Source organism: Mesoplodon mirus (assembly GCF_964341445.2).
Source record: "Mesoplodon mirus genome assembly, chromosome: 7".
Classification (NCBI taxonomy): Eukaryota; Metazoa; Chordata; class Mammalia; order Artiodactyla; family Ziphiidae; genus Mesoplodon; species Mesoplodon mirus.
In genome coordinates, this window is record NC_138983.1 from 55,493,068 (window position 1) to 55,508,336 (window position 15,269).

The window sequence follows — 15,269 nt, forward strand, 5'->3', positions numbered from 1 at the left end:
CCTCGGTTTCTCCATTACTGACAGACGCCTGCCACTTCAAAAAGCTCTTCTCCCAAAACTGCCACGGGAAGGGCTCACTGGGGGAGTCTGATGCTTTCCTGTGAAGCTTTGCATCTTGTCTTCCTCACCTACCTATTGATGGCCCCCCTATTTTAAGACATCTATTTTAGTGACAGAATGAAACTTCTCTATGTTATAATTAGAGTTGAACTTTAAAAAGGTTTGTTATGGGTCTTAAGAGGAATTTTTGAAGGCTTATTTCTTAGCTGTTTCATATTCCACTGGAGTAAAATAAAGATTGGCCAGTTATTTATAAATCAACAGAGCTTCTGGGCACCGTCCTGTAGTTGCTTTCAGGTAGATTAAAACGTCAGTGTATGAAAGTTGGTCCTTTCAGGAAGAGGAAAAGAGTTATCCATGACCCTGAAAAGTACCATGAACTAAAGGCTTCTTTCCTTCTCTATTGAGTTTCTCTGGTCTTTGGACTTCAAGCCTCTTCCCCCACACCTTGCCAGCGCTCTTTCGGAAACCATATCTGACCTGTGCCTTTTTTTTAGTCAGAACTATCATGGTTATAATCTACAGAAATCCGTCAAATATTAGAGTGACAAAAAAGGAGGAATTTACTATAAGAACAACGGGGCACCTAACAGCCATGCCTTAGGGACATACTGAATGTAGGTCCTGAGCATTGTGGAACAGCCCAGAAGTTTCTGTCTCTCAGCTTTCACATATGCTCGTCTCTGTGACTCTCTCCATTTGTCTTTACAGGTGAGCACCTGTCTCTCTCTGGGCTCCATGATGGGCCACACATGACCGGCCAGAGCTCCTAAAAATATTACAGCTCCAGCCACAAAGCAATGATTTTTCTCCTGTTCCTCTCCCTCTTTCGCAGTTCTTAAGAACATGGCAAATTCCCTCTCCATTCTTTTTTTTTTTTCGGCCACGCCATGCAGCTTATGGGATTTTAGTTTCCCAACCAGAGATCAAACCCGGGCCCTCAGCAGTGAGAGCATGGAGTCTTAAGCCTTAACCGCTGGACTGCCAGGGAATTCCCTCCCTCTCCATTCTTCATGGTTTAGCTTAAACACTGCCTTCCCTGAGTCCTCCCCACCGGGGTGGGTGACTCCCATCACGCTTCATGCCTGCCTCTGCTGTAGCATTTGTCTCACTGTGTGCTGTGCATCCATCTCCTCCACGAGACTCTAATAAGCACCTTGAAAGGGGGATGTGTTCTTTTTCTCTTTGTATTCCCAGTCCCTGGCTCCACAAATATGTGTTGAAGAAATTCATGAGTGTGAATGAATGAATGAATGAATGACTACACGGCTGGCTATATGCTGTCTTGAAATTCATCTTTGAAATATTCCTGCCTTTAGGTGTACTCTTACAGTCCTTTTGGACTTTTGAACTCATTGCCTACCTTTGTCAAGTTCTCTCCAGCCCAGCCAACAGCTACCCTTCCACTTCCCCACCCTTTAATCCACAGAGAGCTTGAAGATGTGATGTGAGAGGCAGGTGCTGCTGTGGGAAGGGCCTGGGGTTTGGAGTCGAGTTTGAGCTCTACCACTTTCTGGCTGTGAGATTTTGGGCAAGGGACTCTGAGTTTGAATTTCTTCATCTGAAAAGGAGATGGATAACACCAGTCTTTCTCAGTGCTATTCTAACATGACATGTATAAAACAGCTAACAATTCCAGGAATGCAGTAGGCTCAGAAGAAAGGCTGCCTTCCTGTCCTCTTACTGAAGGCACGTCTGTGATTTACGTATGTGTATGTGTTTTGTGACTGGATATCCCTATGTGTTTGTTTTCGTGTATACAGAGGATGGAGTTGGAGGGAGGAATGAAAACACGATGTGAGTCATCTGCCTTTCGTGTGCTTAAAAGTAAATACCTAGGCCTCTTCCACCTGGGGACACAAATGAGGTCACATCATTGATGGTAGTACCACCATCAATGATGCCACCACTTCCTGCCCCACCTATGTGATTCAGGACCTCAGCCTGTTAAATCCCACTCTCAGGTGTTTCTGGGAATCCTCAGAGAGTTTGAATTTAAGAAAAGACTTCCCAATTCCATACTGACGTGTGCACTTCACCAAGTCACTTTAGAGGAGAGCCTCGCTGTGGCTAGGGATGGCGCCCTTCATCTATCCTACCTTACCCCACTTAATCTCTGCCAAGGGCACTGTCTCCTGGTACTTCCATGGCTACCACTTCTTGGGGTGACACAGCATACTTGGGAGTCTGCCCTGACCCAAAATTGTGTAGTGTTGTTCCTACAGAATGCTTTTCATAACTCTGTCACCCTGGTGTTTTCCATGAACATTACTAGTGCCCCTCCATCCTGCTGCAAACTGGTCTCACTGAGTCCATCAGTGAATATATACAACCTTTCTCCATACAAAAGATTGTATGTGTGAGTGGGGTTTGGGGAAGGGGGTCAGTTGAAGAGGGAATTACACCTTTTGGTCGCTCACTGTGGAGACCACTCTTGGGCACTAGAGAAGTTCCCAAGGTGGTTAGGCCTCTTGATTGATTTCCTGTCCTCCATTTCTTCCTGGGAATGGTAGAGCTTGTCCCCTGCCCTTGTTCATTACCCAAGGTCTTTGCGCCCACAGGGAGGCATATGTAACATCGCCGACCAGCAAGAGGTACATCCTGAGGTTCCCGGCGCTAGAGACACTGATGCTGGATGACAACAAACTCTCCAACCCCAGTTGCTTTGCCAGCCTGGCCGGGCTCAGGAGGTAAAGCTACAAGCCTCTCTCTGCAGGGCCCTCTATTACCCCCAGCCTTGCTCACACCTTGAGTGCTGCTCTGGAAGCCAAAATGCCTGGATTTAAATCCCAGCTCCATCACTTATCTCTGCTGTGTGGCCATGGGTAAGTCATCTCCCCGCTGAGCTTTAGCTCAAGCCAAAAAGTGAGGCATCAGTAAAGATATTTCTGATCACGTGACTAGATTAGAAGCAGTTAAGAGAAGGGGTAGGAGGAGATATGGGATCCTGACCCTAAGAGAGGAGCCAAAAAAAAAAAAAGAATCAGAATCAGAAAGGTAAGTTAAACTCTGAGCTCTACCTGTAGTTGGCCCTCTGTATCTGGGTTTTGCGTCCACAGATTCAACCAAAATAGAACCCACAGATATGGAGGGCTGACTATATTTGGTTAAAGTAATGAAATGCTGGCATTTAAATGGTTAAGATTTAGATCCCTGGAAAATTTACTTTGGATTCAAATACCATTTACTGAATACTACTTTGTGACAGCATTTACATATTGTCTCATTTAATTTTCACAAGACCCTTGAAAGGTTAATAAATACTATCCCAATTTTAGAGATAGGGACATTGAGGCCCAGAGAGGGTAAGTCACTGGCTCAAGGTCACCCAAGAGGAGTAACTGTCGAAGCCTGATTCCATGTTCTTTCCGTAAAGTTGCTTGGTAAATGTCCCTGAGGTATCATTACTGCTGTGATTCTGTATTCACTTTCCTTAATTGAAGACTGAAGAAGTTAAGCCTGGACCAAAACAAGATTTTCCGGATCCCGTACCTACAGCAGGTTCAGCTCCGAGATGGGTCTGGAGAATGGGTTGGAGGCAGGGGGAGTCCCAGGAAAGAGCCCCAATCCATGCTGCAGCCCAAGTCGTGGATATTTGAGGCCTCGGATGACCAACCGGATTATACTGTACTGCCCATGAAAAAGGATGTTGACCAGACAGGTTAGTGATACCACTTGTTGCAGATGCTAGTCCCATGGTGTGATAAGCTTCCAAGAGTTTATTCTGAGAGTCTGCGGCTCCCTGGGGGAGCTGCTGCTTTTCAACTGCTGAGCCAGGGGAGATCGCAGTCCTACATGAACTATTTCTATAACTTCCTAACTGGTTCTGTCAGTCAAGATGCTTTTACAACCCAGTTAACAATTGGATTTTTTCCTTTTTATCTCAAATAATGAGAAACTGAGAAGTAAGGCTTTCCAGAGATGGTTAATTCTGGGGTGCATTGATATTCTCAAGGGGCTCAGGCTCTTTCCATCCTCTCCTCTCCATCCTTGGCCTGCTTGCTTGTCCTTCTTGCTTGTTCTTTCAGGCTGGTTCCCATTGAGGTCTCAAGGTTGCTACCACAGTCCCAAGAATCACATCCAGATGGCAACATTTGGAGGCAGAAAATGAAAGAAACGTTACCTTTATTATAAACCAAAATCCCTTTAATGCATGAGTGTATTTGTGGATTACATATTCTGCTCCACTGATCTAATTCTCTATTACTGTGCCAATACCACACTGTTTTTCCTTAACATTTATTTTAAATTGAGGAATAATTTACATAGAGTAAAATACAGAAATCTTATGCAGAGCTTGAGTTTTTACATATATATACTCTTTTAACTATCACCCATATTACAATATAGAACGTTTTCAACATCCCATGTGGTAACCTCCCAATCAGTATCTCTAAGAATAACCACTGTTCTGACTTCTGTCAACACAGATGAGTTTTGCCTGATTTGAAATTCATGTACCACTCAACCTTAAATCCGTGGGATTCATTCATGTTGTTGCCTATGTCAGTGGTTCACTCTTTTTTTTTTCTCTTATTTATTCCATTTATACCACAATTTATTTACACTTTTTACTGTTGATAGACATTCTGCTTATTTCTATTTGGGAGCTATTATGGATAAAGCTGCTGTGAACATTTTTTTTACACATCTTTTGGTGGACATAAGCACTTGCTTCTGTTGGGTATATACCCAGGAGTGGAATTGCTGAGCCTCAGAGTGTAAAAGTTTGTTTAGCATTAGTGGATACTGCCAAATACTTTTCCAATGGGGTTGTAGCAATTTTCAATCCCATATTAATGTAAGAGATTTCCAGTTATTCCATATCCTCACAAATACTTGGTACCATCAGTCTTTTTCATTTTACTGGTTTTGGTAGATAGGTAGTGATATCTCATTGTGGTTTCGATTTGCATTTCTCAAGTGACTAATGATGTTGAGTATCTTTTTATATGTTTATTGGTCACTTTGATATCCTCTTTTGGACATGCTTATTCGCCTCTTGCCTGTGTTTAAATTGGGTTGTGTATCCTTTTTGTTGTTGTTGTTGATTTGAGTCCTTTATGTATCTTGGATACAAGTTCCTGGTAGATCCATATATCACAGAAATCTTTTCTCAGTCTGTGGCTTGCTTTTTTCATATTACTGGTGAATTTTGGTGAACAGAAGTTCTTAATTTTAATGAAATCCAATTCATCAATCTTTATAGTTAGTGCTTTCTATTTCCTGATCAAGACTTCTTTACATGCCTCAAGCCATGAAGATATTTTTCTGTATTTCCTTCTAGAAGCTTGATTATTTTAGTTTTTACATTTGGTCTATGATCTATCTAGAATTAATTTTTGTATATAGTGTGAGGTAGAGTCAAAGTTAACTCTTTTATATGGATATCTGATTGACCCAGCACCATTTGTTGAAAAGACTATATCATTTTCCCCACTGAGTTGTTGGGGAGGCATTGTGGTAAGGCAGGTGACAGTGTATGTATCTAAACAACTGTAGCTTTGTAACAAGTTTTGATAACTGATGGTGAAATTCTACAGCTGTGATGTTCTTCTTCAAAATTGCTACAGGTATTGTAAGACCTTTGCATACAAACTATGCAAATTCTATGCAAATTTTAGAATCAGCTTATCAACTTCCAAACAAAATCCTGCTGGGATTTTGATTGGAATTGCATTGAACCTACAGACCAATTTGGAGAGAATTGCCTCATTAAAATAATATATCCTACCATTTTTTAGATCTTTTATACTTCTCAACAATGCTTTGTAGGCTTCAATGGCAAGGTTATGCATATCTTTCATTAGATTTATTCCTAGGTATTTGGTCTTCTTTATGCTATCATCAATGGTATTGCTTTTTTATATTTCATTTCCAATATTGAACATGTATCCAGTAACCTTTCTAAATTCACTTAGCACTTTTAGTCATTTGCATGTTCTTTCGGATTACCTATGTTCACGATCGTGACGTTTACAGATAATGACCATTTCATTTATTCTCTACCAATCTTATGCCTCTTATGCCTTTTTATTTCTTTATTTCACTGGCTAAGACTTCTAGTATGATGTTGAGAGAAGTGGTGATAGTGAACATCCTTGTGTTGTTCCCAACCTCAGGGGGAAACTGTTCACTATTTCAAAATTATGAGTTAGCTGTAGATATTTTTGTAAATGCCTTTTATCAGATTAAAGAAATTTCTTTGTTTTCCTAGTTTGCTGACAGTTTTTATTATGCATGGGTATTGAATTTTGTCAAATGCTTTTTCTGCATCTATTGAGACAATCGTGATTTTTCTTTAATCTATTAATATGGTTCATTACATTGATTTTTTTAAAGTTCAGTTAATATCTGTCACCATACCTAGTTACAAAAAAATTTTTTTCATGTAATGAGAACTTTAAAGATCCACTCTCCTAGCTACTTTCAAATACACAATACAGTATTGTTAGCTATAGTCACCACGCTTTATTCATTACATTCTCATATATAACTGGGAATTTGTACCTTTTCACCCCCTTCACCCATTTCGCCCACCCCCCCATCCCCTGCCTCAGGCAGCCACCAGTCTGTTCTTTATATCCATGAGCTCAGTCTTTTTGTTTTGGTTTGGGTTGGTTTTTCTTTAGATTCCACATTTAAGGGAGATCATATGGTATTTATCTTTTTCTGTCTGGCTTATTTCACTTTACATAATGCCTTCAGGGCCTAACCATGTTGTTGCAAATGGCAAGGTATCATTCTTTTTTACGGCTGAATAATTTACATATGTGTGTGTGTGTACATATATATAAAATCACATTTTCCTTATCCATTCGTCCATGGATGGACATTTAGGTTGTTTCTGTGTCTTGGCTATTGTAAATGATGCTGCAATGAACATAAGGGTGCATTTTATTTTCTTTGGGTAAATACCCAGAAGTGGAACTTCTGGATCATATTGTAGTTCTGTTTTCAGTTTTTTTGATGAACCTCCATACTGTTTTCCATAATAGCTGCACCAATTTACATTCCCACCAACAGTGCACAACAGTTCCCTTTTCTCCACATCCTCGCCAACCCTTGTTATTTCTTTTCTTTTTGATAACAGCCATTCTAACAGGTGTGAGGTAATATCTCATTGTGGTTTTGATTTGCTTCTCCTTGATGATTAATGATGTTGAGCATATTTTCATGAACCTGTAGGCCATTTGCATGTCTTCTTTGGAAAGATGTCTATTCATATCCTCTTGATTCTTTGTTTTTTTGCTATTGAGTTTTCTGAGTTGTTTTTTTTTTAAAGGGACACAGCACATTTTATTTTATTTATTTATTTATTTATTTATTTATTTATTTATTTTGCGATACGTGGGCCTCTCACTGTTGTGGCCTCTCCTGTTGTGGAGCACGGGCTCCGGCCGTGCAGGCTCAGCGGCCATGGCTCACGAGCCTAGCCGCTCCGCAGCATGTGGGATCCTCCTGGACCGGGGCACGAACCCGTGTCCCCTGCATTGGCAGGCGGACTCTCAACCACTGCGCCAACAGGGAGGCCCCTCTGAGTTTTTTAAAAATATATTTGGATAGTAACCCCTTGTCCAGATATAGAATTTTAAAATATGTTCTCCCATTCAGTAGGTTGTCTTTTCATTTTGTTGATGGTTCCCTTTGCTGTGCAAAAGCTTTTTAGTTTGATATAATCCCACCTGTTTATTTTATATCAGTTTTTGAATGTTGAACCAGACTTGCATTCCCAGGATAAACCCCACTTGGTCATGATTTAACTTGCTGATTGATATTTTGTCAAGGATTTTGAAATCTATGTTCAGGAGATATGTGGGTATATTAGTTTCTTTTGTTATAATGTTCTTGTCAGGATTTACAGTCAAAGTTATGTTTGCCTCATAAAATGTGTTTGGAGAAATATTCACTGTTTTTCTGTTGCTTGGGAAAGTTTGTATAAGATTGAGATTATATCTTCCTTAAATTTTGGAAGAATTCACCATGAAGCCATCTGAGCCTGGGCTTTCCTTTGTGGGAAGAGGTTGGATTTATTAAAATTCAGAAGCTTGGAAGAGAAGCCCTTTAGAGCTTGGCTGCTGGTGTCTCTGAGCTCAGAGGGGCCTCATGGAGCTGAGACCCCAAATCTCTGCAAGGAGGAGACTGACTGGCTGGTGCTGGTATCCCTGAAGCTGGTTTATAAAGGTTGGAAAACTGCAAACTGGATTCAGCTGCTGCTGGGGAGGGACTTGCTGAAGCTGGATGAAGTGGCATTACTCCAGCAACATTCATATCACGAGCAGTTGGGAAACCCATGGGAAGCAGACTGGTGGAAGCAAGCCTTTTCTTCCTCTTCCAGCTTTGCAGTCTCCCCCTAGCCCCAACCCCTATTGTCAGAGTCTAACAGGAAGGCAGCTGGCAAAGCAGAAAAATGGTTTTCAGAACCCCAGCTCCAGCATCTCAAAGCAGAATAGAGAAGGGTGGGTTTGAAATTAAAAAATAATAGCTTAATAATTGGCACAATTATGTTATTCAGATTTTCCCCAAGATTATTTTTGTGTCTACTTGGTTTGTTAACTTTGGAAACAGGTATATTAAAGTCTCTTACCACTATTGTGGGTTTGTCAGTGTCTCCTATGTTTCTGGCACTTTTTATTACTAAATTGGTTCAGTTCCATTATGAGGATCATGACTATTACCTAGTACATTGTATCTTTTAATCACTGTAAAATATTCCACCTTATCTTAATACTTTTGGCCTCAGCCTGGGCCTCCATTTTGTTTGATATGAACACTTATTTTGTAATATCTCAAAAACAATATAACCCTCCTATTTTCCCCAGTATGGGTCTTTTTCTTTTAATAGAAGAATTTAACTCACTTACATTGTGATTATTGATGTTTTGATTTATTTCTATCATCAGTAGTGTATATTTTCTTTTTTTAAACGTTTAATACATATTCTTTTTTTCCTTTTTTAAATTAAAATATAGTTGATTTACAATATTGTATTAGTTTGAGGTGTACATCAGAGTGATTCAGTTAAACATATATATGTATATATCTATATTCTTTTTTCCCAATTCTTTTCCACTTTAGTTTATTACAAGATAGTGAAAATAGTTCCCTGCACTATACAGTAAATCCTTGTTGTTTATCTACTTTATATATAGTGGTATGCATCTGTTAATCCCATACTCCCAGTTATGCCTCTCCCTTCTTCCCCTTTGGCAACGATGAGTTTCTTTTCTATATCTTTGATTCTGTTTGTTTTTTGTAAATAAGTTTATTTATACTATTTTTTAGGTTCCACATATAAGTGATATCATATATTTGTCTTTCTCTGTCTGACTTACTTCACTTAGTATAATCTGTAGGTCCGTGCGTGTTGTTGCAAATGGCATTATTTCATTCTTTTATATGGCTGAGTAGTATTCTATTTGTGTGTATCACATCTTCTTTATCCATTCATCTGTTTATGGACACTTAGGTTGCTTCCATGTCATGGCTATTGTAAATAGTGCTGCTATGAACATTGAGGATGCATGTTTCACTTTGAATTAGCGTTTTCATCTTTTCTAGATATATGCCCAAGAGCGGGATTGCTGTATCATATGGTAACTCCATTTTTAGTTTTTTAAGGAACCTCCATACTGTTTTCCATACTGGCTGCACCAACTTACATTCCCACCAACAGTGTACAAGGGTTCCCTTTTCTCCATACCTGTTCCAGCATTTATTATTGGTAGACTTTTAGATGATGGCCCTTCTGATTGGTGTGAGGTGATACCTCATTGTAGTTTTTTTTTTTTTTTTTTTGCGGTATGTGGGCCTCTCACTGTTGTGGCCTCTCCCATTGCGGAGCACAGGCTCCGGACGCGCAGGCCAAACGGCCATGGCTCACGGGCCCAGCCGCTCTGCGCATGTGAGATCTTCCCAGACCGGGGCACGAACCCGTGTCCCCTGCATCGGCAGGTGGACTCTCAACCACTGCGCCATCAGGGAAGCCCACTCATTGTAGTTTTGATTTGCATTTCTCTAATAATTAGCAATGTTGAACATCTTTTCATGTGCCTGTTGGCCACCTGTATGTCTTCAATGGAGAATGTCTATTTACGTCTTCTGCCCATTTTTTTGATTGGGTTGTTTATTTTTTGTTATTGAGTTGTATGAGCTGTTTGTATATTATTGATATTAACGCATTGTCAGTTGCATCATTTGCAAGTATTTTCTCCCATTCTGTAGGTTGTCTTTTTGTTTTGTTTTATGGTTTCCTTTGCTGTGCAAAAGCTTGCAGTTTGATTAGGTCCCGTTTGTTTATTTTTGCTTTTATTTCTATTGCCTTGGAAGACTGACCTAAGAAAACGTTGACGATTTATGTCAGAGAATGTTTTGCCTATGTTCTCTTCTAGGAGTTTTATGGTGTCATGTCTTATATTTATGTCTTTAAGTCATTTTAAGTTTATTTTTGTGTATAGTGTGAGGGAGTGTTCTAACTTCATTGCTTTACCTGTGGCTGTCCAGCTTTCCCAACACCATTTGCCAAAGAGACTTTCTTTTCTCTATTGTATGTTCTTGCCTCCTTTGTCAAAGCTTAATTGACCATAGGTGTGTGGGTTTATTTCTGGGCTCTCTATTCTGTTCCATTGATTTATATGTCTGTTTTTGTGCTGATACCATGCTGTTTTGATTACTGTAGCTTTGTAGTATTGTCTGAAGTCTGGGAGCCTTATTCCTCCAACTTTGTTCTTTTTTCCTCAGGATTGCTGTGGCAACTTTGGGTCTTTTATGGTTCTATATAAATTTTAAGATGATTTGTTCTAGTTTTGTAAAATATGTTGGGTAATTTGATAAGGATCGCATTAAACTGTAGATTGCTTTGGATAGTATGGCCATTATAACAACATTCATTCTTCCAATCCAAGAGCGTGGTATATCTTTCCATTTCTTTAAATCATCTTCATTTCCTTTATCTATGTTTTATAGTTCTCAGCATATAAGTCTTTCACCTACTTGGTCATGTTTATTCCTAAGTATTTTATTCTTTTTGATGTGATTTTAAAAGGGATCTTTTTTTACTTTCTCTTTCTGATATCTCATTGTTAGTGTAAAGAATTGCAACTGATTTCTGTATGTTAATCTTGTATCCTGCTACCTTGCTGAATTCATTTATCAGTTCTAGTATTTTTTGTGTGGAGTCTTTAGGGTTTTCTATATATAGTATAATGTCATCTGCATATAATGACAATTTTACCTCTTCCCTTCCAGTTTATTTATTTATTTTTAATATTTATTTATTATTATTTTTTTATTTTGGCTGTGCTGGGTCTTAGTTGTGGCATGTGGGATCTTTTTTTTTTTTTTTTTTTAGTTTCAGCATGCAGACTTCTTAGTTGCGGCATGCATGTGGGATCTAGTTCCCCGACCAGGGGTCACACCTGGGCCCCCTGCGTTGGGAGCGTGGAGTCTTACCCACTGGACCACCAGGGAAGTCCCTCCCTTTCCGTTTAGATACTTTTTATTTCTTTTTCTTATCTCATTGCTGTGGTTAGGACTTACAATACTGTGTTGAATAGAAGTGGTGAGAGTGGGCATCCTTGTCTTGTTCCAGATTTTAGCTGTAAGGCTTCCAGCTTTTCACAGTTGAGTATTATGTTGGCTATAGGTTTGTCATAAATAGCTTTTATTAATTTGAGATACATTCTCTCTATACCCACTTTTGGTGTGAGTTTTTATCATGAATGGATGCTGAATTTTATCAAATGCTTTTTCTGCATCTATTGAAATGACTGTGTGGTTATTGTCATTTCTTCTGTTGATGTGGCGTATCACATTGATTTGCGTATGTTGAACCATCCTTGAAACCCTGGGATGAATCCAACTTGATTGTGGTGTCCAGGATAAATCATATACTAGTGATTTTTTATGTGTTGTTGGATTCTGTTTGCTAATATTTTGTTGAGGATTTTTGCATCTGCATTCATCAGAGATATTGGCCTGTAATTTTCTTTTTTGGTAGTGTCTTTGTCTGGTTTTGGTATAAGGATGATGGTGGCTTCATAGAATGACTTTGGGAGTGTTCCCTTTTCTTCAGTCTTTTGGAAGAGTTTGAGAAGGATAGGTATAAGTTCTTCTTTGTATCTTTGGTAGAATTCCCCAGTGAAGCCATCCAGTCCTAAACTTTTGTTTGCAGGGAGTTTTTGTTATTTTTTTTTTAATTACAGATTCTGTTTCACTTCTAGTGATCAGTCTGTTCAGATTGTTTCTTTTTGATTCAGTTTTGGTAGGTTGTATGTTTCTAGAAACTTGTCCATTTCTTTTAAGTTGTCCATTTTGTTGGCATATATGTGTTCATAATATCTTCTTATGAAATTCATATTTCTGTGGAATTGGTTGTTATTTCTGCTCTTTCATTTCTTATTTTGTTTATTTGGGTCCACTCTTCTTGGTGGGCCTGGCCACAGGTTTGTCGATTTTGTTTGTCCTTTCAAAAAACCAGCTCTTGGTTTTATTGATATTTTTTCTATTCTTTTTATTTTATTTTATTTATTTCCTCTCTGATCTTTGTTATTTTCTTTCTTCTGCTGACTTTAGGTTTTGTTTGTTTTTTTCTAATTCTTTTAGGTTGTAGGTTAGGTTGTCTATTTGGGATTTTTCTTGGTTTTTTTGAGGAAGGCCTGTATTGCTATGAGCTTTCCTCTAAACTGCTTTTGATGCATCCCATAGATTTTGTATGGTTGTGTTTTCATTGTCATTTATCTCGAGATATTTTTTATTTCCTCTTTGATTTTACTGTCGGCCCATTGGTTTTTTAATAGCATGTTGTTTAGTTTCTGTGTAATTGCTTTTTTCTCATTTTTCTTTCTGTGGTTGAGTTCTAGTTTCATCCTGTTGTGGTCAGAAAAGATGCTCGAAATAATTTGTATTCTCTTAAATTTGTTGATGCTTGTTTCGTGAACTAATATGTGATTTATCCTGGAGAATGTTCCCTGTGCACTTGAAAAGAATGTGTATTCTGGTTTTTTTGGATGTAGTGTCCTGTAGACATCAATTAAATCTAACTGTCCTATTGTGTCATTTAGGATCTCTGTTGCCTTATTGACTTTCTGTCTGGAAGATCTGTCCATTGATGTAAGTGGGGTGTTCAATTCTCCTACTATTATTGTATTACCATCAATTTCTCCCTTTATGTCTGTTAGTATTTGTTTTATGTATTTAGGTGCTGCTATTTTGGGTGCATATATGTTAACAAGTGTAATATCCTCTTCTTGTTTTTTTTTTTTTTTTTTTGCGGTACGCGGGCCTCTCACTGCTCTGGGCTCTCCTGTTGTGGAGCACAGGCTCTGGATGCGCAGGCCCAGCAGCCATGGCTCATGGGCCCAGCCGCTCCACGGCATGTGGGATTCTCCCAGACCGGGGCACGAACCTGTGTCCCCTGCATTGGCAGGCGGACTCCCAACCACTGTGCCACCAGGGAAGCCCCCTCTTCTTGTATTGATCCTTTTATCATGATATAGCATCCTTTGTCTTTTTTTATGGCCTTAGTTTTGAAGTCTATTTTGTCTCATATGAGTATTGCAACCCCTGCTTTCATGTCATTGCATGAGATATCTTTTTCCATCCCCTCACTTTCCATCTGTATGTGTCTTTCACCCTAAAGTGGGTCTCCTGTAGGCAGCATATTGTAGGTTCCTGTTTTATTCTCCAATCTGCCACTCTGTGTCTTTTTTTTTTTTTTTTTTTTTTTTTTTGCGGTACGTGGGCCTCTCACTGTTGCGGCCTCTGCCATTGCGGGGCACAGGCTCCGGACACGCAGGCTCAGCGGCCATGGCTCACGGGCCCAGCCGCTCTGCGGCATGTGGGATCTTCCCGGACCGGGGCACGAACGCACGTCCCCTGCATCGGCAGGCGGACTCTCAACCACTGCGCCACCAGGGAAGCCCTACTCTGTGTCTTTTGATTGGAGCATTTAGTCCATTGACATTTAAAGTATATTGATAAGTATGTATTTACTGTCATTTAAAATCTTGTTTTCCAGTCAATTTTGTATTTCTTCTTTGTTCCTTTCTTCTTTTTGTTTTCCTTTTGTGGTTTGATGACTTTCTTTTGTATTATGCTTGAGTTCCTTTCTTTTTAGCTTTTGTGAATCTATTGTATGTTTTGATTTGTGGTTACCCTGGTTTTCAAGTATGTTAATCCATATCTACTTGCTTTAGACTGGTGGTCATATAAGCTCAAACACATTCTAAAAGATCTACATTTTCTAACTCCCCTCCCCAACATTTCATGACTTTGATGTCCTATTTTACATCTTCATGTTTATCCTTTTGCTGTTCACTGTAGTTATAATTGCTTTCATATAATTTTGTTGGTTTTTTTTAATCTATATACTGGCTTATTTAAGTGACCTTCAGTCCTTTTATATATTTACCTTTTCTATTGTGATTTTCCCTTTCCTATATGTTCTTGCTTCTTTTCTGTTTAGAGAAGACCTTTCAATATTTCTTTTAAGATATGTTTAGTATTGCTGTATTCTTTTAGTTTTTGCTTATCTGAGAAATTTTTTATTTATTCTTCTATTCTAAATGATAATCTTGCTGGGTAGAGTATCCTAGGTTACAGGTTTTTCCCTTTCAGTACTTTGAATATATTTTGCCGCTCCCTTTTGGCCTGCAAAGTTTCTGTAGAGAAATCAGCTGATGGCCTTATGGGGGTTCCCTTGTAACTGACTTTGTTTTTCACTTGCTGCCTTTAGAATCCTCTCTTTAAATTTTGCCATTTTAATTATGGTATGTCTTGGAGCAGGTCTGTTGGGGTTCATCTTGTTTGGGACCCTCTGTGCTTCCTATACCTGGATATCTGTTTCCTTCTTTAGGTTTGGGAAGTTTTCAGCTATAATTTCTTCAAATACATTTTAAATCTCCTTTTTCTTTCTTCTCCTTCTGAGATTCCTATTATGCATATATTGGCATGCTTTATATTATCTCATAGATCTCATATGTTGCTTTCATTTTTTTTCCCATTGTCTTTCTGTCTGCTGTTCTGATTGGGTGGATTGCTGTTATTCTACCTTCCAGATCACTTATTTGTTCTATTGCATTATTTGACCTGCTGTTCATCGCCTTTAGCTCAGTTTTCATCTCAGCAGTTGAGTTATCTAATTTTGATTGGCTCCTCTTTATAGTTTCTAGTTCCCTGTTACAGTGATCCGCATTTCTATTGATAGCCCT

At 39.0% G+C, this 15,269-nt stretch overlaps 1 protein-coding gene across 10 annotated transcripts in view; it reads left to right on the forward strand.

Annotated features, from left to right (window-relative positions):
- XRRA1 (X-ray radiation resistance associated 1) overlaps positions 1 to 15,269 on the forward strand; it is a 105,268-nt gene that overhangs the window by 41,321 nt on the left and 48,678 nt on the right. For 7 of the 10 annotated variants that reach the window (XM_082626948.1, XM_082626951.1, XM_082626943.1 and 4 more), the window contains 2 exons: positions 2,622 to 2,750; positions 3,504 to 3,721. The exons of 1 other annotated variant lie outside the window; for it this stretch is intronic. In XM_082626948.1, coding sequence (XP_082483074.1) covers positions 2,622 to 2,750; positions 3,504 to 3,721 — 347 coding nt within the window. Of the gene's footprint in view, positions 1 to 2,605; positions 2,751 to 3,395; positions 3,722 to 15,269 lie in introns of those variants that run through there. 2 more of the 10 variants (XM_082626950.1, XM_082626944.1) reach the window with 2 other exon arrangements.